At 34.4% G+C, this 27233-nt stretch overlaps 1 protein-coding gene across 1 annotated transcript in view; it reads left to right on the top strand.

Moving 5' to 3' along the window:
- CEP120 (centrosomal protein 120) overlaps positions 1–16334 on the top strand; it is a 34527-nt gene extending 18193 nt beyond the window's left edge. The window contains exons 14-20 of the mRNA XM_063295283.1: positions 1327–1416; positions 2720–2812; positions 3288–3449; positions 5069–5191; positions 6147–6245; positions 14807–14952; positions 15587–16334. Of these exons, the coding sequence (XP_063151353.1) occupies positions 1327–1416; positions 2720–2812; positions 3288–3449; positions 5069–5191; positions 6147–6245; positions 14807–14952; positions 15587–15824 (951 nt within the window). The 3' untranslated portion in view covers positions 15825–16334. The remainder of the gene's footprint in view (positions 1–1326; positions 1417–2719; positions 2813–3287; positions 3450–5068; positions 5192–6146; positions 6246–14806; positions 14953–15586) is intronic.
- Positions 16335–27233: the final 10899 nt, after the last annotated feature.

Here is a 27233-nt window from a genome sequence, read left to right on the forward strand (position 1 = left end):
AAAAAAGTAATATTAAGTCCAGTCCTTTAGCTACATCATATATCTGGGTTTGCTATATGGTTGGGCAACCACAATGAAATGGATACCTCACGTGGTTTGAAACTTTTTAGTATAAAAGATCAGGCTGATACATAAAAGTTAGCAAAGTAGCACAAGCAAATAGGAAAACACTGGTCCCGACAGTGACCCAACGCAGAGCGCAACTCTAGAAGCTGAAGGCTCTTAATGTAGTATGCCCATAAAGAAAGATTCAGGGAACATCAGAATGTTTCAAAGGGCTTTCAATACTTAAAGGTAGAGTAATAATGAAGTATAGATAGAGAGCACAGAGGAAAGCCAGTGTGGTGTGTTGGACTAGGACTTGGGAGAGAGATTCAAGACTATCTTCAGGCATTGTAGTTCACTGGGTGACATCACACATCCATGCACTAAAGCAGCAGGCTGCTTTTCATATTGAACATCCTGCAGATTCTTCTGCCAGACACTATCTCTCAATTCAAACTATCCCACAGGATTTGTTGTGGGAAAAATAGGAGATACTTTCATGCATGCCAAACAACATTTTTCTCTCTCGGGCGAAAAGCAGGGTATAAATCTAACAATTAAATAAACTTAGACATACCCAAGGTGTGGTAAAACAAAGAGATCCATGATGTAGTTCTGGGGCATGAATAAGAGCTTTTGAGGTCACCGACCACTTGATTAATGTGGAGTAAAATTACAAAAGCCATTCTTCCAAGAGAGAAATAGGCAGAATACATAATACAAAATTGCCACAGTGGATATCCAAATGATTTTTACCTGATAATACTTCAGGATTTGACCAGGTTTTAAATGATCTAATTTACATTATTCTCATGAATTGCTTAACCAGAGTGGGGACTTAGAGGACAACTTCTCTTACAGATCATGGTTTTTCACTGTATAGTAAGTTGGAAAGTGCAGAATATTACCGTTAAGAACTTTTTGATCCCAGCTGCTGTAAATCTCCTATTCATGCACTCCTATTCATTCTTTTTGTGAAACAATATAATCTATATATTAAACTAAGTACCAGGATGAAGCCAGGAAAAATACAAATTATAAAATGTCCATGCACATGCTGTTCTAACTGAACTTGTCAGTAAAGATCTCATTAGGTTTAGTTTTTCATCTAGAGGAACTATCCATTGATAATGGGACTTATATATCTAAGTATTCCTTGTTATATCTGATAACAGACTGTATACAAATTTATAATTGGAAACAAAGATCCACAGATTAATGATAGAATTGTGTAAGTTGTCTTTTTTCTTTCAAAATAAAATAAAACAGTGCTTTTTGTAGTTGAAGAAGAAGGAGATGGCTCGTATGCAGGCACTGGCAGAAGAGTGGAGAAAAAGGGATAGAGAAAGAGAAGCCTTGGTAAAGAAAAAAGTAAGTCTTTTCACTTTAGAATACTCATATGTCATTGTCTGATAAGACCATTCACCACAGTGAACTTTAAATACTTACCAAAAGCAGTACCAGAAATATTCTGCAACTGATAAATTGCATAAAAAAATACTATAGGTAGCTCATTTGAGAAATACAACAGAATTTATTACTTTGCACAGGTTAAGCTGCATTATTTTTTTCTTCCTCTTAAACATATAAAAAAGACAGCTGACACAAGTCTCATAAAATCAATGTTATACATGTGCATTATCCATAAAGTCTTTTAGCAATAACAGAGGTGCAAGGAATCCATTTCTGTTGTACAATCATCCATTTCTGTGTAGTAGGTATAAAATTCAAATAATATGGACATCCAAAAATACTTAATCCTGTCTCAAAGTCAAATTAACATATGTAATGACTTCTTCCCAGAATATAACAATTTCAGGATATGGCAAAACATATGCTTGAATGAAGCATTATTCCCATTGCATCTCCAACAACAGGATGTTTTATTTGTTCTTTTTATATAACCGCAAAGGGTCCACCAAGTCCGAAAAACTATTTTCTGTTGAACAAGTCATACACAGACTCATAGTCTAAAATCTTTTGAATTTTTTGATACATAAATTAAGGTACTCTGCCATTGTTTAGACAAAATAGGAGTCTCTAAAACAAAGGAACAGAGTATCTCTAATGATACTTCAGAATTTAGTCTGTCTTGAAGAGTCAAACTTTGCATCTTTAATGAGGTTTCATGCTTGCTTAAAATCAGGTTTCTTTTACAATGATGAAAATGATGTACCATCAAGTTGGTGTCAACTCTTTACAACCACGTTAAAATATTTTTTTTCCCCAGGATTATCTGGTCCTTTAGGCCTTCCAAAGGTGAATCCACCACTGCTGTAATTAAGTCCATCCACCTTGCTGCTGGTTCTTCTCTTTTTCTCTTTTTTTCCACTTTTTTCAACATTAAAGACTTCTCAAGAGATAGGGTCTTTGCATAGTATTTCCAAAATAAGATAATTTGAGCCTGGTCATTTGTGCCTTGAGTAATAATTCTGGATTGTTCTATTCAATGTTCCATTTGTTTGTTTTCTTGGCTATCCACGATATTCTCAGGAGACTTCTTCAACTGCAGAGTTCAAAACCATCAATACTCTTTCAGTACTGCTTCTTCAAAATCCAGCATTTGAGAGTATCAGAACCATTGATATATTGATCTAAAAGGGCAATATTTGGGTAAAAATTTTAGAAATATTTCAGTATTTCCCTTTTTGTCTTACTTCTGTATACACTTTAGGTTGCAGAATATACAGTTTTGGAAGAAAAACTTCAAAAAACTTTAACTGACTTAGAGAAACGTGAAAAACAGCTTGTCAATGCTGAAACTGAGGTAAATAGATGCCAAACTCTGCTATCCATTGTACAATACATTTTAAAAAAACTGAATCTTTTTGTCACCGTGATTTCTGTTCATTTTCAGTGTGCTTGTATTACACTTTTTATCAGCTATATGTATTTTCTGGTATACATTTTGGGATTTTTCTTTTCCCAGATCATTTGCAGACTGGTATGAAAAAATGATATTTTATTTTGTATGTGTCAACTTTTGTTGATTGACATGGTATATCTTTGCATACTTTTATTAAATGTTTTAAAATCTACTTCAAGCTTTCTGGATGCTGTGGAATGTTGCCTAGCTGGATAAAATGATACTGCAGTTTATTTGTTAAAGGGTAGCTACATGCTGACGGTGGTTTTGAGAGTAGAAAGAATCAAATGGCACATTTATGAGGTAATGCCAAATATCCAGTTGTTCAGATGGAAATTTGTGTTTTCAAATTGTTTTTATAAAAACTCATTTTAAGCTCCAGCGATTAAAGAAGGAGCTCCAAGCAGAGCATGAACGAAATCAACATGAAGTTCAAGATGTGATACGACGAGTCAGACAAGAATGTGCACACCAGATTGAGCTGGAAAGGGCAAGAATTAAACAATTTGAAGAGGACAAGATCCGTGTAAAGGAACAAGTACATGCTGTTTATATTTTCCAAGTTAGCTAAATTATTCATGAATACTAGAAATAGATACAAATTTTAAAAGTAAATGTGGTAGTACTACCAGGTTGATTAATACACATCTAAATTACGCTAGTGAGCTATCTAACTATGGCATTGCTTACTAAAGCATCCCTTTCTTTAATATTGAAGACCAACTATATATTTAACACTGGTTTCTCAATCGTGCGATGACAGACTTTGAGGGGACCTCACAAAACAGCATTTTTGTATCTGTTACATTTTTGCTTGGTTTTTTGGTCACTTGGATTTTATCCACATTTTCATTTACTATATCTTTTCTGTGTGTGTGGTGGTGGGGGGTTAGCCTTGTACCTTCTTGGTTATAGGAATTATTATATATTTTTTTCTAGTCATAAGTTGTTTTAACCTTTGTGGCAGCCAGTAATAATTAAAACCATACATTGTGTTAATATTCAGTCATTAAATTGTTACTATAAAATGTAAGATCCAGGATAAGACAACATAAAGGCAGCTGATGGTAACACAAAAAGGAACAGTAGAGCAAAAAGCAGTACATTTTCTCCTCCCTCCCCACCTGAAACAAGAACAGAGTTACTGTGTATTTCCTAAGAAGTTCCACACACAGGCAATGTCAAAAACTGCTCTTTTTTCAGATTTTTAGGGGGGTTTTTTTATCCCACCTTTATTATTTTTATAAATAACTCAAAGCAGTGAACATGCCTAATACTCTCCTCCTCCTATTTTCCCCACAACAAGAACCCTGTGAGGTGGGTTAGGTTGAGAGAGAGTGATTGGCCCAAAGTCACCCAGCCGGCTTTCATGCCTAAGGCAGGAGTAGAACTCACAGTGTCTGACTGTACTATCTATAATAGAGTCTTTAAGTTAACTCCCTTGTTCATACCATGACACTTTTACCCTTTTACTTGCTTCCTTTTTCATATAATGGGGCAGTTTTGAAATTCTCTGCTTTGACTTCAGATGTGCATACACACAAACACACACACACAGATACAAATGCATATACATATACAACAGTTTTCCAATTTGTATCATGAAGCTAATGTCATTTTGTGGGTTTGGGGACAAAGCATGCTTTATATGAAAGTAAGAAGCATCACAAACAGTGCAGAAACTATATAACCCTGTAAATTAATCTGAACCAAGATTGACAGTTATTAAAGCCAGTTTGTATTTAACTATCCTCAGTGCAGTTCTGTGCCACAGAATTCAACAGCAAGCATACACATCAGCCACCCACAAAATCTCTGGGTTCTGTTGAGCTTAGTTTGAAGTTAGGTAACTTTCAGCAGCAAGTGTATGTACTGTTCACAAGAATGATTTTATTCCACCTAGTGATGAACAAATCAAGGAACTAAATCCATGTTACCAGAGGACTGTTCTTGATGTAGTGTGACTTTCACTTTCTGACTTCCCTCTAAATCTGTTCTTCTGGAGGACCTCTTAAGCTCTCGAGCAGTTTTTGGGGCTATGAGCATATATTATAAATGTAATATTTGTTGTGTTGGCCAAAAAATGTTCCTCTCACCTCTATGTTATGTTGTCATCTAAGTGTTAAACCCATTCAGATTATTTGTTTTTGAAAACAGCTATATGAGGCAGAAAACAAGCATAAGGCTCTGGAGAAAGAATTTCAGCAATATAAGGAGCAACAAAGTAGCAAACCAGAAATCCGACTACAATCGGAAATAAGCATTCTAACTTTAGAGAAGGTACGGCTATCAACTTCTAACCCCACCTCCTTTTCAGTTGTATTCATTCCTAAAGCTCAGCATGCATTATAGCGTTTTATCGAAGAGACAAAAAATAACTCACTTAAGAAAAGCAAGGAATCAACTCTATATTTAACAGCAGCCAAAATGTGAACAAAGCAGAGTAATAGTTCTGTACTGGGAAACAGCCAGTGAGTGCACCTCTCTGTAAGCTTTGATAAATAATTTATTGATGTATTTGTCAAACTATTTTATTATTGATAACTACAAAATCCTAAGTCATTCTAGGTCAAAGCTTTATTTTGATGTTTTAGTTCATTAGTTTTCTAGTTATTAACACAGTATTAACAGCATAGAATCTAGAAGCTACCAAAAGTATAATTCAGCTTTTCAAAGCTAAAGTAGAAGTAGGTTTAAGAATGGAGTTTTTGAAGTCCTAATGGCAGTACTTACTATAAGAGAGCAAATCAAAGGGTGTTCCATTTTCTGCTAATTTTGAAGTCAGATAGTTATTTATTACAGAAATGTGATCTTTCAAATTGAAGACTTAACATTACAGTCTGAGCAAACTGAAAACAGACATTAACTACAATTCACTGATAATACATGCAAAGACTTTACATACTTAGCTAAGCTGGAAAATGAATAGCTAATATGTATTATATAAAAATAAATGTTATCTAACTCCTTTGAAGATATTTAAAAACTGTTTATATGAACTGTCTTGGAGTGCAGACTAATCTGGTTTTGCTTTGTTTGACAATAAGAATAAGGTTCTTGCTTAAACAAGAATATTCTTTTATGTCACAATATTTACATCAAATTGCATAACAGTTTAATGGTGCATATTGTACCAAACAATTCTTGTAATCCAAGTCCTGTGTATCTGATTGTGTAAAGATTATTACTGCTGTTTTACTGTACTGTACATTGATAAGATTGTATTCTTTACTAGGGGGATCTTGAAAGAAAGTTGGAATCAGCTACTAAGGCAAAGCTACATTACAAGCAACAATGGGCACGGGCTTTGAAGGAACTAGCAAGGCTAAAACAGGTGTGTAACAGAAATAAAATAAATGAATGCACAAGGGATTTCTCCATAAGGGAGGTAGAGATTGCTGGATAAATCCAATAATCTAGTCAAGCATCCCTGCTATGATGAATTCATAGAAAGCACATCAGGTGTAGAGCACTTGTCTAATAAGAAATATCCATTATTCTTTTCATCAGCTTTTAGTTTTCACACACTTTGGAATAAGAAGTTTCATTAGATTGTAGATTATATTCTGAATTTGCACATTTCTATTCATATACTGTACATTTGTTGTATAAATTTCTCTACAGTTTCTACTGTAGAAAAATTATAAATGGCAGGATGTCAAAAGTGGTGCCTAAAGAAAAGATGGCTTGCCATTTTTATTAATTAAATGACTTTGTCACAAGAAATTTATCCAAGAACAGATGTAGTTGTGCCTTTCAAAACATAAAATTCTAAATTTTAAAGAAAAATTATAGAGAGAAGTCTCGATAACATAACATAGCAAGAACATACATTCCTTCTTATTGGCAGAACCAAAGCTGCCTCTCCGCGAAGTTACTTTTTGGAACAACCTATTGGAGATACTAGCAAAGTAATGTTTAAAGCAGTGTTTCTCAACCTCAGCATCTTAAGATGTGTGGACTTCAGTTCCCAGAATTCTGGGAGTTGAAGTCCACACACCTTAAAGATGCTGAGGTTGAGAAACACTGGTTCAAAGTGTTGCAATAGATTTCATGGAGAGAAGAGCAGTACCTACTGACATCCTGTCTATGCCAAAACTCAACACAGAATGGTGTTATTTTTATGATGCAAATTATAGTCTGGAGTATTGTGTCACTTTTGAGATATTTTGGTTACAGCTCCTATAAAACTCAATTGATATGCTCAGGGACCATGAAATATGGAAATTATAGTTCAGAACATTTAAAGAATCCTAGATTGCTTGTCCTCACCTGAAATAGTAATTTGAAAGTTTAATGCTGATGTACAAGTGGCCTGTGATTTTGTGTATCTGCAATCAGAAAACAGAGTAGACTTTGTTATGCATGGTAAACATATCTGCCAATTTGGAAGGTATTTTATGGATGTGCAGAATAGTGAACTGACCTTTACATACTGTATGTGTAAAGTACATTTTTAACTGTCTTTTTACCTATGGTCTTGTTATGCTTGTTTGGCTGGACTAGAACCCCTGCAAATAATGAAGGCTGCCTGCATGGCAAATATTGCAGCACTCGTTGTCATTGGGTATATTTGTGAAATATAATCTGGATACTTATATATTGAAACTACTGCATCTAGGAAAATAAGGTTCTGAGCTATTGGCTCCACTTACTTTTTGAGGACTTCTCATGGGATTATAGACAGATCACATAGATCAAGTAAGTTACTGTAGATTTGTTGTTTTCTGTGCATTCATGTGAGCAGGTAAATAAGTTTTAGTTGCAGAGCAGGATTTCTGGATCCAGTAAGCTTAGCTTAGCTTTATTTCAGCTGTTGATGCCTGAAGATTGCATTGTATGAGCTGCTGCTACACTTAAAAGTATATTTTTTTCTGAATCTAGCGGCATGCCTAATACCATAGTTAGCATATTTGATGCAATTTTAACATGTAAAGGAAATTGCGGGAAAATATAGATATTTGTATGTTTATCATATTAAAATAAGTTGTTTAAAACCTGTGTGCAGTTTTCTGGAAATCCTTTAAGCATATCCTTTTTTCTTTTGCATTTATGCTAAAGTTAAGCTGATTTAAAGATTTTTCTATTATGCTTTGAAATTCAAATTTTGTGGATGTTAAGGAATACTAAGACTACTTAAATTTTGATGATTTGTGTCTGTGTGTTTTTGTTTAAATTGGATTAATATAATTAATTTCACATTGATTCCAGTGAATAGCAATTTGTGCCAAAAACATGTCACACCAGAGCTCTCTGGAGAACTATACAAAACATTTATATTGTGAGAATTAGACACAGAAAACAGTATCTTGAATTGTTAATAAATGTTAATGATAAAACCCAGCTGACAAGATTTTGGAAAGGGGATCAAATGCTTTGTGGCCATTGCCAAAGAAGTGTTTAGAAAGATTTCTACTAATAAAAAATGAAAAGCATAATAAAGATAGGAGTTACAGGAACATGTAAAATATGCAAATATTTAGCATAATACCCTTCTATTTAATTACTAGCCTCTACTCCCAGTTTTCTATGCTGAGGGCAATAACAGACCTTTCTGATAGAAATATTAAAATACAAATATAAAATTTAAAATCTTCATCTTTCTATTGCAGAAATATGTAACACAGTACTAGCTTTAATTTAGGCAAAATTACAGCAATTGGTTTAAAAAGTTGATGCCACTTCAATAAGCATATTCCTCTGTAACTCTGAGACAGGATTTTAAACCTTGATTTATTGAACAAGCCAAGGATAAACAATGTTATGTATGAGCCGGGGCAGTAGGTAACCAAGAAATGCATGTACGTTTTCTGGCAGGAGGAATGATAGATTGCTGCTATAGGAGGAGAGCCATGTTAGTCTGTAGTGGCAAAAAATCAGGAGTCTGGCAGCATCTTTTCCAACTAACAAATGTTACTAAAACATGGAAGCTTTTGTGAGCTGCAGCTTGGTGTAATGGATCTGATGAACTCATGAAAGCTTATGCCTTTTAACAAAAATTGTTAGTTGAAAAAGGAGCTACCAGACTCCTGATAGATTGCTACAGAATTGCAGCTACGATGTCCTTAGGGATGAAGATGACATTGCCTGCATAAGGAATGCTTCCTGTATTTGTTTTCTTAAACTGAAGCCTTCTAGCTGCTTTGGGACGGCAACTCCTAGAATTTCCAGCCAACATCTAGAGGGCACAAGTTGGAGAAAGCCTAGATGTTTCATGAAATTGCACTAGCAAATAGGCATGGCTTACATGATCCTAGAATGGGGGTAGGAGTTTGTAAAGGCTTAGGGAGACTTTTCATGTGGTGGGCCTTGGAGTTCTGATCTAGGGCCTTCCACTTTCCCGGTGTATCTTGGCTTGATCCTGGCCATTGGTAATAGGGTACTAGTAAAATAGAGTAGGCAACTGACAAGGTTCTTATTCAAGAACTCAAATCTGCACTACACCAACTTTGGGGGAAATTATGAGATTAATAGGTCAACAAACTGCAAGCAGAGTAAGGCTGGAAACATACAAAAGGACTTTGCAGAAAAGTTGGTTTTTAAGATGATCATGACAAATATATTCTATAGGGAATGGCAAACTTCCCCTTTCAAAATTTATATGATCATACCACTTTACATTGAGGAAAGGTAGTTTGATCTTGCAGTTTGAATCTGTACTCTTTACAGCAGTTGCAGAAATTACTATTTTTAATTACTGAGCCTTTACTCTGAAAGTTTAATTAAAATGTTCCAAAACATTTGTTATTTTTTAAAATTCATCAGTTTATTGCTTCACTAGGAATGGAACTAATGCTGTATCTCCTATATGCTGTAGTTATGCACAAAAGTGCACATTTTATAGAATTGTACCACATGATGTTCCTGTATATGTATAATGCATGTGAATTCCTGCATAAAAGGCACTTGCATTTAGAACATAACAAGAGATCTCAGATAATCAAAGTGTGTGTATCAATATATAAAATTAAATTTATTGCAGAATTTATGTATCCAAAATAAAATGGATTCTCATACGCACATTTATATTTCAGCTTGAGCTTTTGGCAAGGAAATTACTTACATTTGTTAATATAAGAAATCTTAAATTAGAAAACTATAGCATACTGCTTTTGAAGTTATAGCTAGAAAGAATGTTGCAATCCAACTTGGTGATTACAGAAGGATCTGTCTGGATTTTGAATGTTTCTGTAAAAACTCAAAGTATGTACATTTGAGATAAGTGGTTATTAAAGAGTTTAAGTCTTACCATTTTTGTACTATATGGGGATTTGTTCACAGCAAAACCAGCACATTTGTTTTAAACAAACACAGACTTTATTGGCTGACACTGTCTCTATCTTGTCCAGCCTCCTGCTTATCCTCTCAAAGTAATTAATGTGATTAATTTACAAGTAATTTAGCCAAGGAGAGGATGTAAATCTTTCCTTAAAAAAAACAGTTAGATGTCCAAGTCTTAGTTAAAAACTGTGTCTTGAAACCATCCAGACCCTCCTACTAACTTGTCAGCTCTAGGTTATTTTCAGAAAACTTGAGTTGAGTTGCTTCGACTTATTTGTACGTTTTTTCCCACAGATTTGTTTGGTATGTGCAAGTGGGAGAGTGAATAGTGGCTGCTATTTAGCCATTGTTTAGTCTAGTGTATGTATGTTTACATCTTCCCTCTGGATTTATAAGCTGCTATGAAAAAATAAAGATCATTCTCACTTGATTGAAGAATCTATTAACTGTGGCACCTGGTAGCATGCAAGGATTGTTTTGTAGACTTTTTTTTTACATATTAGTGATTTATTTTGTGTTTAATTTGTTGTTGTTGACATACAGTCTAGAGGTCCAAATGAGACACGGTTGAGGTAACATAAAATACCTTGCTTTCTAATTTTGTATAACAGAGTAAATGTTTTAGAAAATTTTACTCTGTTGGTTAAACAGAGAAAACAGAAACATAACAGAATTATAACTAAAGATATTACTCTGCTTCTTTCTACGTAAGTAAAAACCCTATGTCTAGTTAGTATACTGTGTTTTTAATTTTTTAAAAAAATTAATTTAATTTTAATTGGTTCAGTCATGTCCAATTCTCGGAGACTGCCTGGACAAGTCGCTGCAGTTTTCTTGGCAAGGTTTTTTGGAAGTGGTTTGCCATTGCCTTCTTCCTAGGGCTGAGAGAAAGTGACTGGCCCAAGGTCACCCAGCTGACTTTGTGCCTAAGGTAGGACTAGAACTCACAGGCTCCTGGTTTCTAGCCCAGTGCCTTAACCACTACACAAAATTGGCTCTCAGCGTACTGTGTACTGTCCTGTAAATTTTACCTTATTCTAATAGAATAGGCTAGAATATATAGGAAATAATGGAAAGAGAGAAAGAAAGTTGTTCAGGTATTCAAATGTCAACTTGTATAATGACAAAGCTTCATTTCTGTGTTCAGTCCTTTTGAATCTGACATGTACTGTTATTGAGAAAGTTTCTTATCTGATATTTTCTATTGCGGTAATCTTTGTTGCTGGAATGAAAAGCCTGTGCTTAAATATAAATAAGCCTGTGTTATACCATGCCTCTGCAACCAAAGAATTTATCTGATGTTTCTACAGACATATGTTGATATGCCAGTCAGCAGTCCCATATCAACAACTATTTCCATTCTTCAAGTTCCATTCTTCTTCATGTAATGAAAATGAGAATAATTTCATTCTCAATCTTTTAATAATTGGAGAAGGACCATGAATTATAGCTCTTTGGCGGGGTGTATATACAGTATATATATATATTAGTGGAAGAACAGGTGAGCAGTGCATCAGGGTTCTTGGTGAAGGAGATTCCATGCCTTTTTAAGATATCTCTGGAAAGATGCTAGATCAGATTTGATAGCCTTGCACGGTTGTAAACAGCACTAAAATGTTGAAATAGAGCAGGTTTTAGAAAAGGAAAGCCTAGCACACAAAACCAACAGGACAAGAGTATTATGCAATAACCCATGAAGTCTAATTTTCCCACAGCAAGAACTTTAAAAGCAGCAATAAATATATATCCCAGGCATGCTGTAGTATTTGCTCAATGTTTGCTAATTAATGTTTTGCTTCACTGACATTTCCTCGTGCACTCTGTCTCAACCAGTGTTGGATAAAGCACACTCCAAGTCTCTATGACTTGGATTAATTTTTTAAAAAGCTAATTGCAGGATGTCAAAACAGTTGAAATGGCAACAAACCAGCCTGTTTTTGTCCCAAGAGAGAACACAGGAACATAATGTTTTGTCCAAGCTTGAAATAAAGCAGCCTTTCTAAGCTTTGAGTGCTTTGCACATCCTTACCACAAATATGTAGAGAAATAAACCATGTGTGCTTCTGCAGTTAGGTTATTAAGATCTTCATTACCGTATCTTGTTATTATGAAAACAAATAGTCCATAAATGTTGATGTTTAGAGCAAATCTGAAGTGCAGTTCAAATCCCTTTGAATTGTTGCCCAACTAATTAGGACACTTGGTTAGTGTGGCTGTAAAGTTCCAAGAATACCTGGGATGGGAATGAAAGATGTATAACAGGCAAAAGCAGACTCAAATCATGGACTTTGGTGCAGTTTTCAGTGATTTAACATAATCACTGAAACATAATGTACTGGGTGGTACATTCTGTAGTAAATTGTATGAAACTAAGGTATCTGGAAAAAAAAAAAAACTACTGAAATGGCTCTCATTTCAGTACCAAACATGGATAAAAAATCTTTTCAACCCAAAATCTGACTTACAGACAGTTCATTCTTTTTATAAACCTCTAATCATCATAAATCTTCTACTTCAGACATAGTCTGGGAAGTTTAGAATGGATCCTACAGTCCTATCAGACATGTAGAACTTTAAAGTTGAATGCTGGCTAATTACTTTTGCTCTTTTAACAAGAATGTAACATGTGCCTAATACCATGTATCACATGGCTTTCTAGGAAAATTATTTTAATCCTTATAAGGACTTACAGCCCAGGCAGTTTGTATTTGCCTTATTCAAACTTTGAACAGACGTAGTATCTCAGATATAGAAAACAAAAGTTTGTTTGGATTATTGAAAGAAGGAAAGTTGAAGACAGTAACACATGTTTTTAATCCAAAACCACATATTCTGTAATAGTTTCAGCAATGCAAAACTATTCAGTATTAAATCCTATTGAGTTCAATGGAATTTGCTGCCATTAATGTACCCATAAGTTTGCAGCCAACAGAAACACACACACACACACACGCACACATATATACATATAGTAGTGTATTTAACCCAACCTATATTCCATTACAGGTAGTCCTCGTTCAGAGACTACAATTGGGACCAGCAACTTGGTCATTAAGCAAAGCAGTCACTAACTGAAACCGCTACAATGCTTATGATCTTACTTCATCATTCCTTTTTCATCACCATCATTTATTTATTTATTTATCTATCTATCTATCTATCTATCTAATTTATCCCCGCCCATCTCCTCCCGTCAGAGGCCTCTGGGCGGTTTACAACAAAACTGTGAATGGTCACTGAACCAGGAGTCACTAAACGAGGACTACCTGTACATTCTTTCTTATGTTACCAGCTGTGCATCAGTTCAAGAACATAAATCTATTTTGTGTGTTTCATCTAGATTTTCCTTTTGCTTGGGGATTTAGGAAAACTTTAATATGCTGTTTTAAAGCATTTTTTCCCCCCAGAAGTGGTATGTATTCAAATAAGAGATATAATTGTTAGGGCTTATAATTAATCAAAATACTGGGGTGGAATATGCCCCAAAAATAACATTTGTAGCTTATGGTGTTTTAATGCATAGACAACTGAAGGGACTATGAAGTATAGGCCATCTTTTATTTGTAACTTTTAATATATTGGGTCCTCTGTTTTAATCTTTTTATGCTTGACATGGATGAATGGGTGCCCCTAGAAATTAATTAATTGTCATTTAATTCAACTTCTTTCATAAATTATTAAGTGGGAAGAAAATCTAAAGTTATATAGATTTTAAGTCTGTTTCTATAGTATCCCCATTTCTGTATGTAACTCAAGTAAATGGTTTCAGTACTTGCTTTTAAATGTAACTATCTCTAATGTAGTGAAGAATGACAAACCTCAGCAGATTGTGCTATCATCTGTGCTGCTTTAGGAAATCTATGTTGGTATCTTTTACATTCTTAACACAGGAGGAAGATGCATAAAACTACAGAGCAATCACTAGATGTAAAAATTATCTGCCTTTGGCTATTAGAAGTAGCTTCTAAGATGAACTGACCTCTCTGTACTTTCAGATGAAATAATTATTGAGACATCTGAAGGTGTTTGGAAAACATTATTCAGTTTCAGTATCAAAGAGAGAATTTGGGAATATTACCTAAGCATCTTATGAAGTTGTAGCTTGCTTTCATTATTTTGTGTCCCTTAGTTTTAATTATTAATAATTAATTTAATTGTTACATTTTTATTACAGATTATTTAAGACATTAAAAAAGTGTTTATAGGCCTATGAAAAAGTTGCATTCTGGAATGTAAATCAAGTATGGGGATTACAGTATATCTGCTTAAATCTGTAAAGAATATTCTTACATTAAAACTTTGGATTTAAGAACAGTAAATCTACTTTAAACTCCAGTCAATTGTAACATAGACTTTTTAACTTCTAGAACAAGATATACTTGTGCTTGGAAAATGCCAAAAAGTCCTTCCAAAACTGAGGGTATTATAGAACTAGTTTGCTGAATGTTGATTCAGTTTGATCTGTTTTTTTGTTGCTTGCAAAATATTCCCTCATGGTCTGTCTCACTTGCATATACACACAGTCTGAATTCATAATCTCTGATTAAATAAGGTAAGCTGTGAAACATGGTGGAAGTGTTTCTGTAAAATTGAATGTAATTGTCTTTTCCATAGCGTGAGCAAGAGAATGCTATGGCCCGCCTTAAAAAGCAGCAACAAGAACTTGAACACATGAGACTGAGGTACCTTGCAGCAGAAGAGAAAGAATTAGGGAAGACACAACGGCAAGAGCTAGAGGATATCAGAAATGAACTGAACAGGTATTGTACCATTTGCTGGATTTTTACTTCTGCTGCTGAATAGGTGAAGGTTCAGCTAAGTCAAATTTAATTGGCTGTCAGTCCTGTAAAGGAACACAGCTTTCTGTCCCTTAGGTAATATTTGCCCATTTATAAAATGTAGCAACCTTGTTTTATAGGAAATCTATGCCAAAGGCCACTAGACCTAGTTTTTTATCTTGACTGTAGCAAATAATACAGCAAGACTTTTTTTACCTCCTGTTCTAAGCAAACCTGTTTGCTACATAAAAAGGCACATTAATAGTTCTCACATCTCTCATTGCTGCATAAAAAGGCACATTAATAGTTCTCACATCTCTCATGAGCATAACACTTTCTCTTTTAAATGGCTAAGTATTTCTAGTACCTTTAAACTATATATTTTTATAGGTTTTCCAACAGTTTAATTCTTGTTAAAGATCAGTCCAATTTATACACTTGAGAAAAGCGCTTGTATCTTCCAGCAGTGGGCTTATGCAATAAAACTAGCATTAAGGCTCTTTTGATTGGATAATAGTGTTGGTTTCTTTTCATTTCTACTAATTTCAGTAGAAACCTAGCTCTCAAAAGCACAATAGCAGGGTGTAGAGTAAACTCAGTGTATTTTTCTTTTTAGATTAAAACAAGAAGACGACAAGAAAAGGCCACAAGATGCCCAAGAGGTGTTGGGAGTCCAACTTCAAAATTCTCACACGGGGAAAGGAGAGGAGGCTTTGGATGACTACCTTGCACGTCTGATAGAGGAGAGGGATACCTTGTTGAGAACAGGTGTATATAATCATGAAGATCACATTGTAAGTGAGCTTGATCGTCAAATCAGTGAGGTGCTTGCAAAAAGAAATAGAAGCAAGTAGCAGAACTCAGAGAACTGGACATAATTTTTTACTTCCAAGATCCAAGTTTTAGTGAATGATAAATTGAATCCGATTTTGAAGGATTTGTGTGTATGTTCTTCTTCTGTCTCCCAAGACTTACTGCAGTGTCGGAACAGCCCTACACTGCTCCTGAAGTCTTAAACGCAAAGAACCATTGACTATTTAGACCATTTTATTATTTTTTTTACATATTTACCTATTTATTTTTGTCAGTTGGTGAGTATTGCAAAAGCTTTTTATTTATAGAAGCATTTCTTGTCAGGATTTTTGCTTGCTTATTTTATTATATGCCTGCTTTTTAAAAAAAATAGATTTATAACAAAATACCATTTCAATAAAGCTGCATTTAGGAAAATGGCCTACAGTAATTTGTACTAACTTTTAAGCAAAATTGAGACTATATTGCACCTTGACATTTTTAATACTTTTCCTCATATGATAGATTTTGCTTTAAACAAACTACTATAATTACTATTCAGGTGATCAGTTGTTAATATTTCTGCTGAAAAGCACAATTCTTACTGACAAGGAGCAGGATCCAGACCAACTTACACTTCAGTTGTTCCACTGATCTCAGTGTTCTGTATTGATTATGATTAAGTTCAGATCCATCAGGCAGTGGCACCTGGTGTGTTTGGGCCATATTAGTACTGAAGTAAAAGGTGAAATAGTATTTGGAAAATTTGGTAGCAAATAGCCAAGCTTTTAAGTGCATCTACCCATTCCTCTGATCTGTGAAAGGAGATGGTTTAAATATTATTACATCCAGTTTGCATATCAAATAGCTGTCAGGATAGATTAACGTTTTCTTTACACCAATATTATTTTCATACATATACTAAAATTTGTATGGAATTAAGTGAAGGGTTATCTGTGTATTTGGAAACTACTGCCTATATCAGTTGTCCAGTCCAACAATAAGCAAGCACATCGTTGTTTGGATATTACCATGCATGTATGTTATTACACAGAGATTTTACATATGTAGGATTATTCAAGAGAAATTTTCTACTTAAAACCAACTTAAGTGTGGTATAAAAGGTCTAACATATCAGGCTGTAGCTCTGTGTTACAAATTGGAAAATAAGATGGTTAATTCAACAGTATAATTATTAAATATTATCCATCCGTTATAAAACCTTTAAAAACATGATGGTAACTTGAGCTATACTCAAATAATTTATCTCCTATATGATATGTAATATAGATACACACAAACATATACATATATATTCTAAACCTAACCCTTACTTCATCACACTTGCCGTCTTTTATCTTTATTTTTTATGTTTTATTGATTTTATTGTAATTTTCTCGTTTAATTGTTGTGAGCCACCCAGAGTCGTTGAAAGTTGGGTGGCATACAAGTTGAATAACTCATCATCATCTTATATTATATTCACCACAAACGAGCAAGTGAAAAGTAAAAATGGAAGAAAGCTTCAACGTAGATTTTATTTTTGACTCAAAAACATATGCAGTTTGCATCTGCCTGAATTATCTATATCAACTGGGGTGATGCATAATTCTCAACAGGATATTCTGTGTGTGCTTGTTATGGATGAAATGTAAAATGTGCGTGTGAAGTATGTGATCATTTTATTCTTTGGTTTGGATGGGAATCTGCATCTTAATCCATTAATAGGTACTAGTTTGAATGTTTCCTGGCCAGAACATTTCTTTGTGCATACAACTGGAACATTTAGCAGGCATTTTTCCTCTCACAGATAAATAAGGAACTTAGTTTATCTTTTGTTTTATATTCATAATTTAAAATAATTGGGGATACAGCATAGTTTATCAGGATAGTGCCAGAAGTAATAGAATTCAGAATGCTGATGATCCAGAAAGAAAACAGGAAAATACCACTATCACTTAAACCCTGAGCAGCGTATCTTCAGTAATAGACCCATTTCCTTTCCCCTTTTCTTATCTAATGAGGAGCTCAAAATAACTTAAAAGATTTGTGACTTTTAATGCTCTAATATGAACACTTTTTTTTCTGATGACAGAATTTGAAATCTTTTCTGTCACCTTAAAATATGTTCATATTCAATATGTCCAAACGTGTGATGTATGAAAGCTTACTTGAAAAAAAATGGTCTTGAAAATTGATTTTTTAGTAAAACGTGTACTTCTACTACATGGTAATAATGAAATGACCTCAATTTTTCAGTATTTTGAAACAAATATACACACATTTGTATTTTCCACATTTATTCTGTTAGAATATTTTCATGACACTTCAAATCTTACTTCTACACTGAAAAGCTTACATTTTATGCTATTTGTCACTTTGTTCATACTACAGGATTTAAAAAGGTATTTAAAAGATGTATTTACATTGTAAGTCAATGTAAATAACCACATTTGGACTGATTATTCTTTTAAAGGACAAAAAGGGAAAATAATAAAAATTAACTGAAGAAGAAAAATTAACTGTACCATTTGTATTTAAAGATTTTGTAACATTTAATGGTTTAATGGTATATGTGAAATATTTGCAATAAAAAGCATTAATAATTGCCATCCTAGAATTTGAATAATGCAACAATGAGCAATTGTAATTTGTAAATAATTTAATTTATTGCATCACTACATGTCATAAAAGAAAATGCCAATAAACCTGAAATATTCTTTTATGTTCCAAATAGTTAAATTGTATTGGTCTAAAATATAAATACTGAGTTTGCAGCTATCATTCAAACACTAGAGGGGGCCTTAACATTAAATAAAGGCCATTTTTTCAATCTAAAGTGTATTTTAAGGTTTGGTGAGCATGAGTTCAACACAAACCTTTAAATACATGCTATTTGATTAATTCCTTTTACAATAAAATTAAAAACAATTTCCCTTTAAAGATAAAATATAAAAACGAAATCTATTATGCTGTTTCTGAGTATTTCCTTTTGCATCTCTATGAAGCACATCCAGCGCTTGATGCCTTGCCTGCAGCTCCAAAGGTGGCTTTTCACAAGGGTTCAGATAGCAAATGAACTTTAAGAGGGTCAGTTACCACAGAGGAGAAAGTGGGCTAGTGTCTATTGGCTTCCGTTATTCCTCCACAAACAGGTGATGAATATGGGCACGTTTGGTCCCATCGTCAGTTTTTCTGTGGTCTAGAAGAGATCCCTGTCTGTGCAGGATAGAGATTATGCAACTCTTAGCAACATACCGCTTCTATGGTGGAAAGTGTTGATGCTTCTTAATAGTCTGCAATGAAATAATGAAGTATTTATGACTGTGTTCTTACTATTTATAAATTGCCTTAGATCCTTTATTGTCTTGATTTTCATTCCAAATAGCAAAACAGCACCTGAATTTAACTCATGAGTCATTATGGACTTCATTTTTTTCCATCTTCATTGTTAACAGCTACACATATAGATGAAGAGTAAAAGAAACTTAAGCAGTATAAATAGAGGCAATAAAATCTATTTTTAGAAAGAAAATGTATTCTAAGGTAGTGGAATAAGGAATCCTGCTTAAAAAAACTATTGAACACATCCTTACAGTTATATATTTAATAACTGCTTTGAGGAAAGATGTAAATGGGTTTAGAATGTTTGCCTTACATTTAATACTTCTCTTAATAAGAACTGAGTTCTTCCCTTCCACCCACTTACCCCTTTAAAATATGATTAACATTTGGAGGTCATTTTATACCTACTGTTTCATTAGAATGTTTTTAATGAGCATAGTATATCAGGGATTGATGTTGAAGGAAACCAGAAAGATCATTTTGATGGGAATGAAATTTGCAAAATTGGCTAGAAAAAGGCAGGGAAGCTATTTAGCATCAAGAAGCTATTTTTCCCTCAGTTTTCATTATTTGCATTTGTGAATGTTTCGGGCACTTGCCACTTTTATGCTCTCCCCACCCTGGCAGCCCTTAAATAGAATAAATTAGAAATCTAAAAAATTTCATAGCTATTGAAAATTAGGGCTTTTGGAATAACAGTATATATGTGGTGTCAAATAATATCCATTCCCCAGCAGAAGACATTGCTGGCAAAGTAGCTCCTTTCTAACCCTCAAAGCCTCCATATGCCCTCAGTTCTGTAGGAGTAGGGAAAGGATGTCATATTGAACAAAAGTCCATTCACATAATCTTAGATGGAGTCAGTATGCGTTCTGCGTATCTCGATCATCTTTGTTACCAGAACTGTAATCTCATAATGATACTTCCTTTTCCAGGCAGCCATGACAGTAAAAAGATCTATTTATCCTAATTAATATTTTGTACCAACACTTGGTAAGGTTGAAATGTAAACTGCTTCATTAAAGTTAACTGTTGGTACAGCCGTACCTTTCACCTGTAGGACCTTTGGAGCCATTTTAGTATTCTCTTTAGTTCTGCCTGTTTCAACATTACTGGTCAGCTGTCATAAAAGAACAGAAAGCTCTTGTTTGAAAATCAAGGATGCAAGTTCCTGGTTTAATGAAGTAAATATTACTGCTGTTCCTTTGTATAGGTAATCATACTTCGTTTTATTTTGCTACTGCTATTCCAAAATAATCATGACCTGTCTTTAGAATGGGAAGTCCCAAAGATGCTGTTGTTCAAGGAAAACCTAGAAAATGATGGCTCCATATGCTTACATCTTATTTCATTTACTTCTCTGGAGGGTTGCATTAGTGTTTTCATTAGAAATGTTTTTACAGATGTTGGCTCTCCAGATATGAACTCTCTGGTGGAGAGGTGGTCAGATATTTGGCATCTAGAACAAAAAAGAAAAGAAAAGAAATCAGCTCTGAAAGCCTAATATAGAGAGAAATAATTTACTGTCTTTATGATGTATAAATGTATAACAGCTCTGCAGAGGCTTTAAGACTGAGTAATTGAATTTGAGCTAATACAGAAATGTTTGCAATTAGCCTTTTAGAACAAAATCTATCATTCATCATGATAAAGGGCTAAAAAAGCACCCATAAATAACACTTCTGGAAAAGTTGTGCCCACTAATTTATATTATTTTCTTTTTCATTTGAAATAATTATACTAATCTGACCATATATCTAATAGTATGCAGTGCTTTGACCTATGTTTCCAATGTGGCAGTATTGATGTATGTCAAATATTTGAGCCCAGGATACCCTTTGTTGAGGAGAATACCATTTTTTGTGGCAAATTTTAAATGACATTACTAAATAAACTGGAACAAATGTTCCAAATGGTGATGGCATTCCAGACTAATTTGTGCTACAACAAAAAGAAAACATAATTTGAAAGGCTTTGTGCAGGAGAATTTTGACTTCTTTTCTGTATTCTGTGAAGTGATGACATCTGTAATTCAAATTTAACTTATTTCTAATTGAAGCAGAAAACTTACATTTCCTTTGGATGGAATAATGTTTACAATTTCAGATTCTAAAACTATTGGTGATATCCAATATTGTGTGAACTTACTAACTTACCATCAGCATTCCAATTCTCTGGAGCATTTGTAACTGAGGGAGGTTTCAAAGATGAGAAGATGGAATCTATATACCAACAGGGTCTGTTCCACTGGCCAATGGGGACTAGATTTTATTGCCTAAAAAAATAAAAACGAACATAACTCTTAATGAATGTATCCAGGCCATTGTCATGGTACTTTTATAGAAGTGGCTTGCTACTGACTTCTGCTGAGACAATGTTCGACATTCCAGTCTATCAACAACCGTGGGATTCTCATGTCTTACCTATCTGAAGTATGGTATGTAGTTATGTGATTATAGCTGTATTCCCTATATTCACTTATTTGGGATTAGGGTTGTGCAAGGACTGCCTGATATGTTCATGGCCAGATCTCCAGCTTGGAACATAATCCAAATCACATTATGTAGGTCTGCATTTGAGAAGCAGATCATCCCAATTAGTTTCTGATTCTGGTATTCTCTGCTTTTCCAGGATCCAATATGCAAAATATAAATGCTTAATAGTTTCTATAACTTTTGTTTATTAGAAGGGAATGAGATTTTCAGGAAAATTGGAGATGAGCTGATTAACTGATCAATGAATTCTATGCAAGAAATGTTAAATTACAGTCTTTTGACCATAGAACTCATCTACCTACTTCTGTAAGACTCTCAGTAGTCCAACATGAGGATACGTGTAGGGTCTTGGTCAATCTCTTTAGTGTCAGTGCCTAATATAATACTAATATATACTCAGAGCTATAAGAGGGAGAACTTTCTTAAGAGTAAACTATAGACAAGATTACTATACTATTTACATTTATTTACACAGTAAACTAGAAGTTAATAAATAATGATTAGCAGAAAAGAAGAATTAAGAGAACTAAGTAAAAGAAATTACTACAATTTAACATATTTATAAATCAAGTGCATAAGCCACCCAACTCATAATGATTACATAAAAACACATTCAGTACAATGAAAACAAGATGATAATTGTTGCCTTTAAAATAAGTTGAACTATGTCATGAAAGGGAAGGGATGGAAAAGGAAGAAGGAAAAGCTGGATAAACTTAACTAAAAGAGGATCGTGTGAAAGTGGGAATGAGGATAAAAATGTGAGCACTGTTTGCAAAAGTATTGCTGTGAACACAACCATACCAAAAAAAAAAAAAAAAAAAGCCCTGCTGATGTGTGAGTGCAAGAGTGAATATGCATCTGTCTTTCTTACAGCTGCTCCCCTCCCCACAAAGCAGGGGTCACACTGACTTCAGACCAATCTAAATTCAGTACTCCTTACCTTCATTGGGAAAATATGTGACCAGGCTTCTGGAGAAAGAAATGGTGGACTGACAATGGCTCTGCGAAAAGCAGAGCCTATGACCATGGCGAAGAACAAAGAGCCAGTGAGTAGACCAAGTCTTCAGACCTCTCCAGACAAAAGAGAATTGGAGATTGCCCACAAGTGCTCCAGACAGCTGCTTCTCACAAGGAGACTGCAAGACAGCAGTCTCTGGCAGGTTTTGAGCATTGGGAGATGAGGGAATAGCCATCTTGCTCAAACCTCAGTTGGCACCTTTAAAAGGACACTAAGTTTCCTCTGCATCTTTTCTAATCACATCTGGAAATTGCTTATTAACTACTTTTCAGCTATTAGAAATTTCTGGATCAACAAGTCTGAAAATACTGAGTGAGTCTGCCTTCAATCCTTAATGAAAGAAAAATTTAACTACAAACTTAAAAACTTAAATTTGGAATAAACAGCAAGGAGAGCCAGTTTGGTCTAGTGGTTAAGGCAACAGGCTAGAAAGCAGGAGACTGGGAGTTCTAGTTCCGCCTTAGGCATGAAAGCCAGCTGGGTGACCTTGGGCCAGTCACACTCAGCTCAGCCCAGCTCACCTCACAGGATTGCTGTTGTGGAGAAAGGAGGAGGAGGAAGGAGTATTTGGTCTGTTTGCCACCTTGAGTTATTTATAAAAATAATAAAGACAGGATAGAAAATAAAATAAAAATTTTATTTTTAAAAATTTTGAAGTCTAAAATTAAGACTTTAGTTTTAGAAAATTATAAAAGAATTAAGGATCCAGATAAATTTGAAATAAGATTTTAGAATTAATTATAAAGAATCCTTCCTCTGGGAAAGTTGATTTGTTTTGAACTTTTTCTATGATATAAAAGAGATAAACATTTTTTTAAAAAATGGATACTAGAAGGAACCAAAAATTTTAATTAAAGGAGAAGAATATATAAACCTCATTAACAGCTACAGAATGATGCAAAATATTATAACATTGGAAATAAGGATATTTTTGAAAAATGGAATCAGAAATTAATATCAACAATGTCAATAGCAATGTTTGCTTCTATGGATAGACTATGTCCAAAAGATGTTTTGGAAGAAATGGCAGAAGAGGAACAAATTTTATCTGATAAGACAGACTGAGTTGGCACTGAAAGTGGATCTACAAATGACAGTCTACACGAACGCATGGAAAAAGATGTTTCATTGGGCATACAAAAGAAATCAGCTGATGCTTTAAAAATTAAAAGAGAATTACAAATAATAAACCAAGATAGTGACCCCGATAATTCTTTTATATTGGTTTTACAAAAGAGGTTTGTTAGAGCTTGGATGACTCTTGTGCGAAAGGGTAGAAAAGAAATGAAAAGAAATCAAGTTCTATGACATTACTTGAATGGACTAAAGATTAAGATTGTTAGAAGTAAAAGGAAGGAATATAAAATTGATTTATTTGATCAAGGTTAAAATTGATATGTTGTTATTTCTGGTAACCGTTAACGGACTTTTGCTGACACCAGGATTGAAATGACGATGCTTTATGGATTTATTTATAGATAAGAGATGGGACATGGGATGAAGAGATTATTGGTTGTAAATTAAGAGGAGGTGAAAAGTTACCAAAATTGTTTATACTTGTTGTGTTGAAGATTGGAAGTCACTTCTTTATATATTTCTTTTCTTTTTCTTTACTGTATTTTCTTTCTTTCTTTCCTTTCTTTCTTTCTCTACGTTTTTTTCTTTTCTTTTGCACATTTTACTCTTTCTATTATTTCTTTTAATTTGTATTAATTGTTATTACTGCAATTATAATCTTTAATAAAATTACTAAAAAAGAGAGAGAGAAAAAATATGTGATCAAATGCTAGAAAAAGACATTTCAACCATACAACACTCCTAAACTACATATTGGAAATGGAGCTCCACAGAGAATTTTGGATATAGGCAAGGTTAGATCCCTTCATCTTCCCTCAAATGAATTATAGCCCAGCTCCTTATCATAACATTCTGCATCAGGTTCAGGATTTGTGCCAAGCCAGAATACAGGTTTTTTTGGTGATAACCCCAACTCAGGTTAGTGGGACTTTCTTCTAAGAAGATACTTATTCGATTGCCCTTAGGGTCATCTGTGGAGGGAGGGTGGCAGTTAAAAATGTCAAGTTGTGTGGGAAAAGCAAAACTGTTCCTACCTTCTGAAAGAACCAAATGAAGACTTTTATTTGGGGGGGCATCAAAATGTGTGTGGTAGCTTTATTTTTATTTAAAGCTTCAACAGCTTTTGCTTGATGAAGTGATGCCAGCCATTTTGGCAGGGAATCCTATCTGGTTTTTTTTTTTTTTACATTTATCTACATCATATTGTTATGAACCTAAAACAAAGAGGGAAAATTATTCTTAATTAGCTTTCATATTTCAATTTTTCATTGTATAACTGTCTGATCCTAGATGGAGGAAAAAGGATTTCCATTCAAACAGAGCTTACTGCTTTATGGTGGGAGCTACAATTTCTAAACAAACCTAGTATCCATAGATTTTGTAAACCTTTGTTTTATCCTGGAATGTATAATTACATTTTTTTAAATATCCTAAATATCCTAAGAAAGGAATAATCCAAAAATATTGAGGACATCGGATGTTTTGAAGAACCACTATTACTTCTCTTATTGGGAGAGGCAACCTTTTGGCTGCATACAACCTCTTAGCACCCCAAAATTGTGCTGCTGAAATTCAGTGATTCCAAATTACTGATTTGGAGCTGAGCAACCTTCTGGTTTGACTTGTGTTGTTGTGAAAGGATAGAAATGGAAGCAGGAGGCTTCTGGAAGCAAATGTCCATCTTTAATCCACTCCCAGACAGCCCCATTTGTACCATCATCTGAATGTCGGTGATACAATGCCAGGCCATTGGGGTTTTTTCAAGATTGGAATAGAAGCAGTTGGCCTCTCACCTCCTATTCCCAGGCTCATTTCCATCCGGTCATGTCAAGTGTGGTCAGGGAAGTGAGTTCTGGCCCCCAATTCTGGACAAGTTGCCTTCCCCTGGTCTAGATATTTGACAAATTACACAATGGCTGATGTTAAACCAAAATAACAATCACTAACCACTGAAAAGTATACATATCTGCATAACAACATATGCACATATGTACTACATATAGTTTTATCACTAGCAAAATGAATAAACATATATTGAAGGTCCTATCTTTATCTTACGTGTTTCTCATTTTGTTACCAGCAGGTAATAGAAGCCACATTTTATAGTTTACAAAGTCTGGTTGGTAAAATAGTTGTAACATTTTGAATGGCGTGTCCATTTTTAATTTTCTGCAGACCCTTTTTTTCCCCTACCATTCTGAGCATGCCCCTAAAACCACACAAACAGCCTTCATATCCCACAATTTTTGATCCAGGACAGGGAAATGTATTAGCACAGGACCATCTCCTTGCAATTGTCTCAAATGTATGCAACCCTGCTCCTGCCCCACCAAAGGTCATATCAAGCATTGTGTGACATGTTGCATGCCATAAATTAAAATAAACACTTTGAAAAGATAAGTAATAGAGTCAATAAGCCATTTAAACAACAATGCAGTTAATTTTTAAAAGAATTTATATTCCATTTTTCATTCTCAACAAAAATCCCACAGTAGAAACACACCATAGATGGTAAGGATCAGGAGGAAGAGGAGGAGGATCCTCATCCTCATCCTCACTATTACTAGTAGTTACATTGACCACCAGGAGACACTACATGACCAGTTTTGTCCTATTTGGGACTTGTCAGGCATGGCTGCCCAGATGCTATTCTATGGACTTCAAATGCTCTACCAGAAACTGAATTCATCATTGATCTTTGCACTTTAGATGACTATACTCAGTGCATTAGTTTTAGGAACTATCAAGGTCCTGGTGCTTAGTGGTTGCAGGAAGTGATATATAGAATCTATCAGAATGATGCATACAGTCCATTTTCCCTTAAGCTCTCTGGGGAAGAGAAATACAGATGTCGCATTATGTCATGCCCCCATGTATGTGTTTTACATGACTTCCATCCCCCTGTTGGAAGGTGGACTGTGCATACCATTCTAATAGATACTACTGTGGAATGAAAGGGTTTCCAACTATAGACAAGATAATACCACATTGCCATATGAGAAAAGAGTACAGCAAGGCTTTTAACTAACAGCAGCATTACACAGATACAATGTCAATGAAAGATATATCCTTAATTATTTTTTGAAGGCCAGAAACTCTGGTGAAAATCCCTCAGATTATAGTCCCTCACTAAAATGTCCCTGTCTTTAATCCTTGCCAATATCACAAATCTGAATGATAACCAGAGAGGTAAGCTTTGAACTGATCTTACGGCAATTTACTAAAGTGTTCCACTATGGAACCGTCCCGCGTGGATTCGGAATAAAGGAGCTACCACCTATCGCTGTTTCATAGATACTGTAGTCTCAAAGTATTGTGAATTTTTCTCCCCCTTTACAACTTCTTAGAGGATTTGATAGGGTGGGATTAAAAAGGATACAGTATTCCATGTTCATTCATCCTCATCAATATATTTTAAGAAAACAGCCTAAACTGATTTCTTTGCCTTCCATTTTTGTTATCATAATAACTATTGTAATGGCTATTAGACTACAACATTCATACCTTATCTTTGTCAGTTAATGTATCTAATT

Source organism: Candoia aspera, chromosome 2, assembly GCF_035149785.1.
Source record: "Candoia aspera isolate rCanAsp1 chromosome 2, rCanAsp1.hap2, whole genome shotgun sequence".
Lineage (NCBI taxonomy): Eukaryota > Metazoa > Chordata > Lepidosauria > Squamata > Boidae > Candoia > Candoia aspera.